Source organism: Dromiciops gliroides, chromosome 3 (assembly GCF_019393635.1).
Source record: "Dromiciops gliroides isolate mDroGli1 chromosome 3, mDroGli1.pri, whole genome shotgun sequence".
Lineage (NCBI taxonomy): Eukaryota > Metazoa > Chordata > Mammalia > Microbiotheria > Microbiotheriidae > Dromiciops > Dromiciops gliroides.
In genome coordinates, this window is record NC_057863.1 from 12494816 (window position 1) to 12510151 (window position 15336).

At 41.5% G+C, this 15336-nt stretch overlaps 1 protein-coding gene across 1 annotated transcript in view; it reads left to right on the plus strand.

Moving 5' to 3' along the window:
• The first annotated feature begins 10780 nt into the window (after positions 1-10780).
• KNG1 (kininogen 1) overlaps positions 10781-15336 on the plus strand; it is a 48632-nt gene continuing 44076 nt past the window's right edge. Inside the window, exon 1 of the mRNA XM_043993309.1 lies at positions 10781-11231. Coding sequence (XP_043849244.1) covers positions 11046-11231 — 186 coding nt within the window. The 5' untranslated portion in view covers positions 10781-11045. The remainder of the gene's footprint in view (positions 11232-15336) is intronic.

The following is a 15336-nucleotide window of genomic DNA, read 5'->3' on the forward strand; positions in this document are numbered from 1 at the left end:
CTTTTGACTGGGAATGGGTATGGGGTAAAAAATGAAAATTCCCTGGTCTTCAAGCATAAGGGAGAGGTAGTGAGAGTGAGAGGGAATTCATTTTGAGCCTTAACTCATTTGGAGGATGACCACTTTAGTCATGTGGAAAATCAGTTGTCCTTCATTCCTTTCAGTTGTGTCTGAGTCTTAATGACCCCAGTTGGGGTTTTCTTGGCAGAGATACTAGAATGATTTGTCATTTTCTTCTCTAGCTCATTTTACAGATGAGAAAACTAAGGCAAACAGGGTTTGGTGACTTGCCCAGGGTCACATGGTTAGTAAGTATCAGAGGCCAGATTTGAACTTGGGAAGATGAGTCTTCCTGATTCCAGGGCTGTCACTCTATCCACTGCAGCGCCACCTGGCTGCCACATGTGAAACGAATAATAAGAGGACTGGCTAGTCCTAGCTAGTTGTGAATATCCACATTAGTCCTCAGCCTCTTCTGGCAGTTTTGGAGCTGGAAACCCATTTGGCTTGTTAGCATCTTCCTCATCCTGGGAACTGTTTTGGCCCTGAGCCAACTGAGGAGCTCAGTTCTGAATCGGGGCAGCCATCTTGGGTTCTGTTCTGTTCTTTGCCAAGACCCCACCGTAGATAAGGCAGCTGTGGCGTACTGGAAAGAGAGCCGGGAAGACCTGGGTTTACTTCTTGCCTCTGACATTGGCTGTGAGCAAGTCACCTGACCTCCTAGTGATCTAGGCAATTTCCTAAGGATGTAGAGAAGGTGCTCAACCCAACCATCTAACCGTATCAGAACCCACCAGTACCACCTGCACTAGTGGAGGGAGTTTACTCATCTGGGAGTCCCCAATACCATTGAAAGGTTGGGTTCCTAATATTCTGTACAAAGCCCAAGGGACAAAAGCCAGAAACAAAATAGCCTCTGCTCTCAAGGAGTTTACATTCTTTCAGGAGAATACAAGACAAAAACAAGGTAATTTGAGGAGGGAAAGAACCCTAACAACTGGAGGGGTCCCACAATAAGAAATAGCATCTTAGGGGTAGTTAGGTGGTGCAGTAGTTAGAGCACTGGCCCTGGATTCAGGAGGACCCTAGTTCAAAGCCAGCCTCAGACACTTAACACTTACTAGCTGTGTGACCCTGGGCAAGTCGCTTAATCCTAATTGCCTAACCAAAAAAAAAAAAAAAAAAAAGAAGAAAAAAAAAAGGAAAAAAAGAAATAGCATCTTAGATGAGCTTTGAAGATAAAGAATTTGGAAGGTAGCATTGAGGAAGGGGTAAATTCCAGGCACAAGGATGGCTTATCCCAGGCTGGAGTTGTCATGCTGGGTTCAGTGAAAACTCCAGTTTGAATGGAACAGGGAGTGTGAGGAATTTCCTAGGAAACATAGGCTGGAAAGGTGGGCTGGAGCCAGGTTGTGCCTCATGGTGGTTTATCCTAGAGGCAACTTGTAGCTCCCAAAAGATGCTTTAGTGAAGAATAATATGTATTGTGTATTAGAAAGATGATTTTTGGTAAGGTCACTAGTGCAACTGGCTTTTGGTTCAATACAGGAAAAGGAGTAATCTTGGGGGGGGGAGAGAGAGAGAGAGAGAGGGGAGGGTGTTTGCATATGGATGTATGTATATACATAGGTAGGAGCACACATATGTGTGCACTTCTGTGGTGTGTATGTGTGTGTGTATGCCTCCCTGTGCAAGTGTTATAAGTGAGTGTGTTTTTGTGCATCTCTCTGGCCATATGCAAGGGTGTGTGTGTGGGAGGAAGATAAAAGGGGAAGAGAGAGAGAAGGAGGAAGGAGGAAGGGAGGGAGGGAAAGAGAGAGAGAGAGAGAGAGAGAGAGAGAGAGAGAGAGAGAGAGAGAGAGAGAGAGAGAGAGAGAGAGAGAGAGAGAAAGAGAGAGCTTACAATGCTGAACTTAATGACTAGGCATAGCAAGATTTTGAAAGGAGGAAAGTGTGATCACAGCTGGGATGATAATGAAATGGGCAAGTAAGCAGAGTTCCAGTGGCATGCGGTTGCCATGAAGGTGGAGAATGTGTTTAGGAGGGAGGAGACACAAAGAAAGACAGAAGGCAGGAGCTTATGGTCAGATAGAGGAACTTCGGTCTGTTGGATCATAGAAATAAAACCCCTATGGAAGATAATGAGATTAAGCCTAGTCTAGTAATTGATGATAACTTTGAAACTAAGGGATACCCATTAATTGAAGAATGGTTGAATAGTACATCAATGTAAGGCAATATTATTACTCTGTTTAAAAATGACAAAAGGTAGGGTTTCAAAAAATATAGTAATACTTGTATGAATTGATGATACAAATGAAATGGGGATAAAGAGAACAAGTTATACAATAACAACATTATAAAGACAAAACTTTTGAAAACTTAAGAATTCTGATTGATGGAATGACCAACCATCATGGTTCATCATCAGAAAGTTGATCATGATGCAAGCTACCCACTTCCTGGCACAGAAGTGATATACTCAAAAAAGCAGAATAAAATCTGTCTTTGGACATGGCTAATGTAGGAAGTCATTTTGATTGACTAGTTAGTCAGTCAGACAAAAGGTATTTATTATGCACCCACTATATACCAGATACTTTGCTAAGCACTGGGTTAAAAATGCAAAAAATAGTCTCTGGCCTAAAGGACCTTAAAATTTAATGGGGAGACAACATGAAAACAACTAGTACAAACAAGATATATACAGGGAAAATTGAGGGTAATCTCAGAGGGAAGGCACTAAGATTAAGAAGAACTGGGAAAGGCTTCTTGCAGAAGGTATACTTTAACTTAGATTGGAAGGAATCCAGGAAAGATAGGAGGCAGAGATAAGGAGGGAGAACATTACAGGCATGTGAAAGTGTCAAGAATCTGGAGAGGAAGAGTCTCGATTGAGAACACCAAAGTTAAGTGTGACTGGATCACAGAGGACATAGAAGTAAGCAAGGTATAAGATTAGAAAGGTAGGAAAGGCCCAGTTATGAAAAACTTCAAAAGCAAAACAAAGGAGTATATATTTGCTCTTGGAGGCAACTGGAAGCCACTGGAATTTATTGAATAGGGGAGTGATATGATTGGATGTATGTTTTAGGGAGTTTAATTTGGTCACTCTGACAAATGTAACTATGAATTTTAATTTTAACCTTTTTTTTTTCAAAGGGATGATAAGAGGCAAGGGCTGGGGCTAAGGTTAGAATAGAAAGGAAGGAAGGAAGTTAAAACATTGAAGGGAGGAAAGAAACATTGAAGGAAGAAAGGAAAGGAAAAAAAGAAACATCAAAGAAGGGGAAAAAAGAAACAAGGAAGAAGAGAGTATGTAGATCCTTAAGTTCTTGGTTTTTGTTTGTCTTTTTTTTTTTTTTGTGAGGTAATTGGGGTTAAGTGACTTGCTCAGGGTCACACAGCTAGTAAGTGTTAAGCGTCTGAGGCCAGATTTGAACTCAGGTCCTCCTGACTCCAGGGCTGGGGCTCTAGCCACTGTGCCACCTAGCTGCCCGTTTGACTTATCTAACCAAAAAATGACCTTGGTTTATCTAGGTCTAAGAGGGGTAAATTGATATTCCCTACTATTATAGTTTCACTTATATAACTCATACATTTTTCCTTTAAGAATGTATATGTTATGCTATTTGGAGCATATGTGCTTAGTACTGATGTTAATTCATTGTCTATGGTCTCTTTTTAGCAAAAATGCAGTTTCCCTGTTTGTCTCTTAAACTTACTTCTATTCTGCTTTTATTATGTCTGAGATCATGATTACTACCTGTCTTTTTTTAAATTTTACTTTAGTTGAAGCATAATTAGATTCTTCTCTAGTCTCTTATTTTAACTCTGTGCATACATTTCTGTCTCAAATGTGTTTTTTTTGTAAACAATATATTGTTGAATTCTGGTTCTAAACCATTCTATTATTCTTTTCCCTTTTATGAATGAATTCATCCTATTCACATTAATGGTAATGATTGTTAATTGTGTATTTCCTTTTATCCTATTCTCTTTTACTTTTCCTTCTCTTTTTCCTGTCCTCTCTTTAAAAGCCTATTTTGCTTTTGACCATTGACCTCCTTAATCTATATTCCCTTTTATTTCACATCTTTTCCCTTAATCCCTTTCTCTCCTCTTTTTTATTGACTAAATGTATTTCTGCACCCAATTCTCTCTCATTCTCTCTCTCTCTCTCTCTCTCTCTCTCTCTCTCTCTCTCTCTCTCTCTCTCTCTCTCTCTCTCTCTCTCTCTCTCTCTTTTCTCCTTTAACCACTTCTGATGAGAGTGAGGTTCAAGTGTCTCTGACTTCCCCTCATTGCTCCACCTCTTTCATGTATAAATTCTTCTTAGCACTCTCCATTTACATAATTCCCCCATTCTTCCTCCCCTTTCCTCCCTCTCCCAGTGCATTCCTTTTCCCCTTCATTTCCATTCTCCTTTAAAAAAAATGTAATAAACATTTTTATTTATAGTTTTGGGTTCCAATTTTTATCCCTCCTTCCCTTCCTCCCCTCCTCCCTCCTTGATGTGGCAAGCAATCAGGTGTGGGTTATACATGTATGATTATGCAAATTATTATCATATTTGTCATTTTGTACAAGAAAACTTGATTAAAAGAAAAAAATGAAAGAAAATGAAAAATAGCCTGCTTCAGTCTGTGTTCCATCAATATCACTTCTTAGGAGGTGGATAGTATGTTTCATCAATAGTCCTTTGGGATTGTCTTGAATCATTTTATCGTTGAGAAAAGTCCATTCATTCACAGCTTTTTATCAAACAGTATTGCTGCCATTCTCAACATACCAGAATTATACCCAAGTACTCTGTCTAATTAGCATCCCTTTATGATCCCTGGTGATGATAAAGTTCTAAGGAGCTCCATGTATCATCTCTCCACATAAGAATGTAAACAATTGAACTGTTTAGTCCCTTATGATTTCTTACTCATATTTACTTAAGCCTTTTATGGTTCTCGAGTCATATGTCTAAATGTCAAATTTTCTGCTCAGCTCTATTTTTCATCATTAATTCTTAGAAATCTTTTATTTCATTAAAGATCAATTTTTTCTCCTATAGGATTATACTCAGTTTTGCTAGGTAGGTAGATCTTCATTGTAAACCTAGATTCTTTACTTTCTAGAATATGATATTCCAAGCCCTCTACTTCCTCATAATGGTGGCTGCTCAGTCTTTGCTTTATCCTTTGCAAGATCCTGATTGTGGCTTGAATTTTTTTCTCTCTGGTTGCTTGCAGTATTTTTTCCTTGACCTAGAAACTCTGTATTTTCACTATAATATTCCTGGGATTTTCCATTTTGGAGTTTCTCTCAGGTGGTTACTGATGAATTTTTTCAATTTTTGTTTTGCCCTCTGGTTCTAAAAGATCTGGACAGTTTTCTTTTATAACTTCTTGAAATATGATGAATGGTTCTTTTTTCCCCTATGACTTTCAGGTAGTCCAATGATTCAAAACTTATTTCTCCTCAATCTGTTTTCCAAGTCTTTCTTATGGGAGATTTCACATTTTCCTCTATATTTTTCACTTTTGACTGTTTTATTATTTTTTGTTTTGTCTTTGTTTTATTATTTTTAAAGTTTTTCATGGAGTTATTATCTTCTATTTGGCCAATTCTAATTTTCAAGGAGTTATTTTCTTCATTAAGGTTTTGTACCTTTTTCTCCAAGCCGTTAATTCTCTTTTCAGTACAGTTAGGCAGCACAATGGTTTTGAAGTTGGGAGGACCTGAATTCAAATCTCACCTCAGACACTTATTAGCTGTGTAACCCTGGGCAAATCACTTAACCCCAATTGCCTCAAACATCTGGGGCCATCTCCAGTCATCCTGATCTATATATTGCCACTGGACTCAGATGGCTCTGGAGGAGAGAGTGAGATTTTTGATTTTGCACAGCCCTCCCTCACTTCAATCCAATTCACTGCAAGTCATGACATCACTCTGATGTCATGGTCTTCTTCAAGAGTGAAGGAGGGGCAGCTAGGTGGCGCAGTAGATAGAGCACTGGCCCTGGATTCAGGAGGATCTGAGTTCAAATCCGGCCTCAGACACTTAACACTTACTAACTGTGTGGCCCTGGGCAAGTCACTTAACCCCAATTGCCTCACACCAAAAACAAAAAAAAACAAAACAAAGAATGAAGGACAAATTCTTTTTTCATATCTTTCTTCCTTAGTTCTTACTTCTTTTTCCATTTTTCCTCTATAATTTAAATTTTGATTTTAGAATTGTTTTAGCTCTTTCTTTAACTTTTCTAGGATGCTGTGCTTTGTAGATGCTTTTGAGTTATTCTCTTCTTCTAGATTTGTGTCTGAACTTCTGTTTCACCATAATAGCTCTTAATAGTGATATTCTTTTTTGTTCTTGCCTCATTTCTTGACTTTGGATTTTATACTGGTGTTTGGCTCTGCACAGTTCTGGGAGGGTGCCTAGCCCATGCTTCCACCCTCTTACATCCTTTTCTGCTGCTTTTGCAGCTCAGACTGGGGCCCTGATAGCTTTCAGAGGTCCTCAAATAGGGGTGATTCAAGGAGTGGTCTGTTCACTGCCCTCTTGGTCTGAGCTCTGCAAATTCCTGACCGAGGCTTGCGTCTGTCAGCTTGTCCTTGGTTGTGAGTTCCACTAGATTACTGCTGGACTCAGTCACTGTTAGCCTGCTAGAAAACTGCAGGTTCAAACACTGAACTGCTGGCTTCCCTTTGGTCATGGACTCCTGCCCTGGTTATTCCAATGCAGGTTTATCAGGAGACAGAGCTGCCAGATGACAACTGTTTCTGTACCCAGCACTAGTTCAGAGATAATCATCACCTTGGACCTTTCTGCTTTGGAGATTCCTGCTCTGGCACTCTGTCTCAGTCCTCTTTCTCCACACTGTGTATGCTCCTGGCCATTGTCCACAGACCTGTATTGCTTAGCCACCCAGTGCTGGAAAATGACTCATTATGACTTTTTCTTGGCTTTCCCAAACAGAATTGGCCTCATACATTTTCTAGATAGTTATGGAGAAAGGATAGTGAGGGGGCAAGCTCCAACACTTCTTACTCCACCCCCTTGATTCCCACCAGTTCCATTTCTACAGTCCACCTGATGTCCTTCACTACTCAGTAAGAAGACAGAAACAGAAATTATTCGAAGATTCACCAAACATCCAGGTGTGCATGCTTCCAGGGCCGGTCCCACATTGGTCAGTCCCCCATTACATGTTTACTAATAATTCCTTAGAATGTTCTAGAATTTGCCAGGAATCAACATCAAATTCACTGTCCTAGAGTTTGTAGTGACCAATCTTCCCTCTTTGTCACTGACCAATCACACCTGATGCATAGACCTGAACAGGTTGTGATGTCACAGAATCCCAGAATCTCATAAATGGAAAGGAAAGACCCCTAGGGACCAGATAGTTCAACAAGAATAATACTAATGAACATTTCTATATCTCCTTAAGGTTTATAAGGCATTACGCCTACATTAGTTCATTTAATTCTCACAACAATCCTGGGAAGATGGACTATAAGTATGATCCCCCAATTTGCAGATGCTGCCTTGTAGGTATCGTCAACCAGATTCTGTTAGAGTCAGTCTCTCTGGCTGTCCAAAGGCATAGACAGAGAAAACAAGCCCCCTGGCTCACAAATGACTCTTAAGGCTCTAACTTCCTTCCCTTTCCCATTAGGAGGGGATTTGTCAATTCAGTGGGTTAACTGTTAATGGTTTTTGTTGTTGTTGTTGTTTTGCATTTTCTTCCTATACTGGGAGTTTAAGAAACCTGATTGCTGCAGGGTGGTGACGGTAGAGCGGTGGATTAGTAATCCTTTCAGCAAACAGATGGAGACTATTGGGGAAGGAGTTCAGTTAATAGCTAATCCCTTAAATTGTTATAGCTCCTCTCTCCCTCAGACTAAGCACGCCATCCCCTCATTTCCCAGAACTCAGAAATATTCCATCACAAATGACCAATTTTTATCACCAAAGCAAAGCCCACAAATCTCACCTGTGCTGTCTGCTCTGGGGCAGGTGAGGGAGACAGAGCTAGAATAGGGTGGTTGGTCCCAGAGTGGAAAATGAATGAAGAAAGGGACATTTTCCGGGGGGGGGGTGTGATTGTATTTCTCTGTGGTGGAAGGTAGTGGCTGGGTCTGAAAGTGTGTAGATGCGTCTGGTGGTAGACTAGGAGTAGGGGTAGTTGTGGGCTGTGTCTCCTTCTATAGCCAAGCTGAGCTGATGATGAAATGGGAAGGGTGGAGGCTTAGCAGGATCTCACTGCTTTATTATCCCACAGCAGTTTTCAAGGCTTGTCTGTTCTGTTCTGGGATAGAGAACATAGGTCAACCCTGTTCTGGTGAGCAGTCAGAGAGCTGGTTCTTCAGGGTGCTCATCTTGGGTCCCTTTAGGGGCCCCCTCCCAGCACATCTGGCTTTTGGGGGAGAGGGGGGCATGCTAGGGAGGAGCAGTAGCCCTGGCTCCAGTGGCAGACTACGAATAAATGGCAGAAGGTCCCCATGATGGGCCTGTGGAAAGAACAGGCCTTCCATGGGGACAGAGAAGACAGTCTGTGCTTTGGCTGTAATTAACCTTGTGTCTGCAAAGCTGCTAACGTTGGTCATCCCCGTTTGTATTCTCTACATTCTCAAACTTTTCTGAGCCCCCTCCCCCCAACAAGGGGTTAGGAAGGCAAGCTGGGCTGAAAGTGCACATTCCATGCTATAGGTCTCCTTAGGGGATGGACAAAGAAGGCCACAGAGACAGACCAGCAGTCCCTGTGTGTAGGACAAAAGATCACTTACTCAAAATAAATACCTGGGGTCAGAAAGTGAAAGCAAAGGAAGGGACTTTATTTTTTGCAAAAAGGGGCATACACCCCATTTTAGTAAGTGGGCACAAGTTCAGAAACAAGTATTATATATGTTCCTAACACAACAACCCCCTCCCACCTCTGTCTGACTCCCACTGGCTCGTTGTCAGGATTTACAATCTATACGTGACTTCTAACCCAATCAGAGAAGGCATGATGTATAGCATACTCTGATCATGAGCTGACCATGAGCTCAAGCTGGGGGCTAAGATTTAGGGTATAGTCAGCGTGTCCCTGAAGTTACACAATGGCAGGGTATAAGCTAGAAACTAAACTAGAAACTAAAGAAATAACAAAACATACGACCAGGATATGGTTCCTCAGAGAAAAACACACCATGTTATCTCTCACACCTGCAAGAGGGCTCTGCCCTTCTGGGAGGCCACGCCTCCACCTCCTACATCCTGGTGACTTGTATTTTCCTTGATGTTTAGCCCTCCCAAGCTAGTTACCCTTTATGGGGGGTGGGGATGCAGTGGGGGGGGGGTGAGTGGGGAGGCCAGGTAGCACCTAGAAGGGCCTTGAGGTTTCATCCCTGCTTAGCAAGTCTCATGAGTCATGCCACCAGAGGTGGCTACTCTGGAAAGGAGATCCTTCCATAACCTCAAGGTGGACCAAATTGGACCAAGTTGACTGGAAGCCAAGAGGTCCGAGTCTTAGTTCTTGTTATGACACTAATTTTGGGCCTCTAGAAAATGATGGGGCTGGACTGGTCAGGCCCATTCTGTGAGATTTAGGATCCATTTAACTCTGTCCCAGGACAGCCTCAATTTCAGTAAGAGTTCAACGAACCTTCCTGTGTGACCTTGGACAAACCACGGCCTCTCTATGGTACCTCAGTCTCCCTTTTTTGTAAGATCAAGGACCTGTACTAGGGGATCCCCAAAGTCCCCTCCAGCTTTAACATGATACTTATGGGAGAGGGTGTCATTTCAAGCCCACTTTCAGTCCCTTCTCTCAAGGTATCCATCTGTACATTAAAAGGGCTGATTTTCCCCCACTGAAAGCAATGACTTCTTAGATGTCAAATATAAGGAAAAAAGCCAATACCTAACACTTATGGTTTTAGCATATGGTATATTGCAGAACTCAATATACATCATCTTATTTGACCCTCGCGATAACCCCATGAAGCAGACACTGTTATCATTAGCACAGAGAGGCAGGATTCAAATCCAGCTCCTATGGATGGACTCCAAGTCCAATACTCTAAGCAGGTCAGTTTAAATCAGAAGTGGTCAAATGGCCCCTTGGAGGGGGGGTGGTGAGCTTCGCCTCAGCCTCAGCCTCAGGTGGTCCTGCAATCAAGTTCTCTCTCATGCCTCATCCCCCAAACCAAAGGGGATGCTTATGTTGTTTGTCCTAGCTGCATAAATGCCCCATTATGGCCTTCCCCGCCCTGGTGCTGTGGCATGGAGAGGGCAGCCAGTGTGCAGGGGGCCGTGGTGGCTGTGGTGGCCGCAGTGGCTGTGGTGGCCATGGTGGCTGTGGTGGCAGCGGCAGCAGCAGCAGCAGGAGGAATGTGTGTCCCTGTCTCTGTTGGTTCCATTCCTACAGTGAAGATCCTGAGATGCCATCTGCAGGAAGATGCCCCGCAGGTGGCCAGTTTATAGGCAGCTCTGCTATGCCCCAGTGGCATGTGTGGCTGACCTGGGCTGCTCACTGAGGAGGTCCCCCCTCTGAGACTGCTTTCTTTCCTACCCTCCTAGAGTCAAGCCATTAGGTCATTGAACCAGAACATTTCCAAAGCTGCCAGAATGTGCTCCCAAGAGGCTTTCTGGGAACTGGCCCCAACCTGGTGGGGAGCAGAGGAGCCTGGTCCCTGAGGCAGGACAACAACCTCTGTGTTGCAATGATTTCAACATAATCTCTGTTTGGTTAAACTGGGGGAGGTGTGGAGCTGGGGGGGGTGCCTGGGGGTGTTCATGCTCTCTGAATACCGTAAACCGTGTGGCACCAGGAATCTAGCCATGCTAGACAAGCGGAGCAATAAGGCTACTCCTTTGTGGTGATTAAAAAAAACACAACAGAAAAGACAAAAGGAAGAGGGAGAGGTGGAGAAAGACACACAGAGAGAACGAGAGAGGAGGAGAAAGCAGCCTAGGGGTGGAGAGGAAGATTTATAATCAGTATTCACAGCACTGGTGACAGTTCCCTTAGCAGTCGGAGAGGTGGTGAGCAGCTCAGGATGAAGCTAGCTGTGGTCCTCCTGCTTGTGGCCAGCCAGCTGAATGTCCAGGTAGAGTCGAAGGATGTCCCCTGTGAGGATAATGACGTCTTCCGAGCTGTGGATGTGGCACTGACAAAATACAATAACCAAAAGTCAGACGGCAGCCAGTTTGTCCTGTACCGAGTAATTACAGCCTCTCTGACGGTGAGTGACCTTTGTGGCTTCATCCTGGGCTCTGCTTGCTGACTATCTTGTGCAGGTATAACAATGCCCGGGGCCTCAGTTAAGGTCCCTCTGTGGCCTTCTTTCCTCAGTGCTCCTCAAAGGAAAGTACCAATGTCCAACCTGCCCATGGTTTCCAAACCCACTCTTTTTCTGTTGTAGGCACCACTATCCTTCCAAGCACCCAAGTTTAAAAACTGGGAGTTGTCTTCACCTCTTTCTCCCTCTCACTCCGTCCATGTAGCTAAGTTATTGCCAAGTCTCCTTGATTCTACCTCCATTTCTTTCTTTCTTTCCCTTTCTTTCTTTCTTTCTTTCTTTCTTTCTTTCTTTCTTTCTTTCTTTCTTTCTTTCTTTCTTTCTTTCTTTCTTTCTTTCTTTCTTTCTGTTGTGGGGCAATGAAGGTTTAGTGACTTGACCAGCTAGTAAGTGTCAAGTGTCTGAGGTTGGATTTGAACTCAGGTCCTCCTGAATTCATGGCCACTGCTTTATTCACTGCGCCACCTAACTTCCCCCTTGCCTCCATCATTTCTTACATCCATCTCTTTTTTTCCACTCACATGGCTACCAGCCTACTTTAGTCCCATATCATCTCTTAGATGGACTGTTGTCAAAGCCACATAATTGGAATCTTGGCTTTCATTTTCTCTATTCTCCTGTCTGTCCTCTCCCCAGCTACTAAAAGTCTAATCTGCAAACATAGGTCTGATCATGGTGCTTCCCACCTGAAAGAGTTTTACTAGCTTCCTATTGCCCCTAGGATGAAGTAGAAGGTCTTCTGATTGGCCTGGAAGCCTCCTCACAATATAGCTCCAGCTTACCTTTCCAAGTTGATTGTATAATATTCCTTTTTCTACCCTCGGTGGTCCAGCCAAATTGTCCTATTGGCTGCTTGTCTGAACTTTCCATATCATCCTACCTCCATGACTTTGTACAGGCTGCTTCCCCTTGAATTTCTGGAGTGCTCAGCTTCATCACCTCTGCCTATCAGAATCCCAAGCTTGCTTTCAGGCTTAGCCCATCTGCCACCTCCTACAGGAAGCCCTTCTGGGTTCTTCTAGTTGTTAGCCCTCCCCTCTCCTCCCAATGATTATGTATATGTTATCTGTTTATCCAATGCACCTTCCTAGGAGTTTATAAACTACTTGAGGTCAAAGAAGATTTTCTTTTTGTTTTTAAATGCCCAGAATATAGCCTTGCCTACAGTAGGCATTTCTTAAATGCTTTTTAAATTGGATTGGATCGGACTGGATTGGATTGTTATACTGTAGGCATCATATGGTGGCTGTAATTTTTTTAATTTTTAAAATTTCTTTTTATTTCATTAATTATTTCCTAATTGCATGTAAAATTTTAACAATAATTTGGAGAAATTTTGAGTTCCAAATTCTCTCTCCCTTCTGTCCCTCCCCCTATCTTGAGGGGACAAGCAATTTGATATCAATTATGTGAAGTCATGCAAAACATATTTCTATATTAACCACATTGCAAAAGAAAGCACAAACAAAATGAAACAATAAAAATCAATGAAGCGTGTTTCAATCTGCTTTCAGAGCTCATCAGTTCTCACTCTGGAGGTGGATAGCATTTTCATCATGGGTCCTTTGGAATTATCCTGGATCATTGTCTTGATCAGAGTAGCCAAGTCTTTCACAGCTGATCTTCATTAAAACATTGCTGTTATTGTGTACAGTGTTCTCCTGGTTTTGCTCACTTCATTTCTCACGAGTTCCAAGATTTTTCTGAAATCATCCTGCTTGTCATTTCTTATAGCATAATAGTATTTCTTTTTGGCCAGGTAATGAGGGTTAAGTGACTTGCCCAGGGTTACACAGCTAGTAAGTGTGAAGTGTCTGAGGTCAGATTTGAACTCAGGTTCTCCTGAATCCAGGGCCAGTGCTTTATCCACTCCACTGCACCACCTAGCTGCCCCAGCATAATACTATTTCATCACAATCATACACCACAACTTGTTCATCCATTCCCTAGTTGATGGGCATCCCCTTAATTTTCAGTTCTTTGCTATGACAAGAAGAGCTGCTAGAAATATTTTCTCTATAAAGGTATTTTCTTTCTTTCTTTTTATTTTTAAAATCTCTTTTGTATGGTGCTACTGTCTAAAACAGGAAGTTCTAAAACAGAGAGAGAAAACCATAGTCTAATATCCCTAATGAATATTGATGCAAAAGTTTAAAATAAAATACAAGCAAGGAGATTACAGTAATATATGACAAGGATTATAAACTGTGACCAAGTGGGATTTATACTAGAAATGCAGGACTGGCTCACTACTAGGAAAACCATCAGCATAATTGACCATACAGTACCCATTGCTATTAAAAACAGGAAAAAGCACAGGAATAAAGGGACCTTTCCTTAAAATAAATAATAGTACCTATCAAAAACCATCAGTGTGCATCATCTATAATGGGGATAAACTAGACGTTTTCCCAATAAGATTAGTCAATGCTAGAAATGCTAACTATAACAATAAGAGAAGAAAAAGAAGTTGAAGAACTAGAATAGGGAATGAGGAAACCAAACTATCCCTCTTTGAAGATGACATGATGGTTTGGGGATTAAAATTGTCTAAGCTACAATAAAAGACACTGAGCAGAGCTCTGAGCCAATACCACTTTATTAAAGGATTCGTAGTCCCTTCTAATGAAGTGGACCTCAAATCTTCCTCATGATCTGAGATTTTTCCTTCTTCCAGGACCTTGTTTTTATAGGGTTTGATACCCACATATGCAAAAATAAGCATGGGAAAATACAGAATCTTGATAGACCTTGCTCTTGAGGGTCAAAGATGACATATTAGCAGGGGGGTGTCTTGTTGGGTGAAGCATGGGGCATCTCCATTAAGTGGTCATAAGATGGTCACCTATTCATGTTGGATAAGAGAGAATGGCTGAAAGTTACAAAAATAAATTGAGGCATTTTCCAAGACATTAAGGCATTCCACCCATGCTGGGTTTGGACATGGAATTTGAGCAAAACAAGATGGAGATATTTTTTCAGCATTCTTGTGGTTGTGCAAGTGAGTCTCATCACTTGATAAATAAGTAGTGAATATTACATTAAAGTTTGAAGGCCAGTATAAGAACCTATGTATTCCTACATGATTTATGTAGAACATCAAACTGATTAATATTGTTTGGAATAGAGTAGGTGTCCAAATGAAATATTTCTTACACTGATATACTTAGAGAATCCTAGAGAATCAACTAAAAAAATACTTGAAATAACTAACAACCTCAGCAAAGTTGGAGGAGAAAATAAACCCCTAGAAATCATTAACATTCCTATATATTATCAACAAAGCCCAGCAGAAAGAGATAGAAGAGAAATTCCATTTAAAATTGCTGTAGACAATATAAAATACATGGGGGTCTACCTGCCAAGACAAACCAAGGAACTACATGCATACAATTACAAAACACTTTTCATACAAAGTCAGATATGAACAACTGGAAAAATATCAATTGCTCAAAATAACAACTCTGCTGAAATTAATGTACTTATTTAGTTCTATAACAATCAAACTGAAAAAAAATTTATAGAGCTGGAAGAAATATAAAAATTAATCAGGAAGAACAAAAGGTCGAGAATATCAAGGGAATTAATGAAAAAATGCAAAGGAAAATGCACAAAATGGCAATGCTCCAATAAAATTTATGACCAAAAAAGAGGTAGACAGCATTATGAAATGTAAAATGGATAATTTTGACTATACTAAATAAAAAGGTCTTGCTCAAACAAAACCAGTGCAACTAAGATTAGAAGGTCTATCAACCTATGAGATTGTAAACACATTATTGAATGCTGATTTCTTCTCCCCCCCACTTAATACTATTTTATTATTCCCAATTACATGTAAAGATAGGGTTTTTTTTTTTGTGGGGCAATGGGGGTTAAGCGACTTGCCCAGGGTCACACAGCTAGTAAGTGTCAAGTGTCTGAGGGTGGATTTGAACTCAGGTCCTCCTGAATCCAGGGCCGGTGCTTTATCCACTGCGCCACCTAGCTGCCCCAAGATAGTTTTTTAACATTTATTTTTGTAAAATTTTGAGTTCCAGATTTTTCT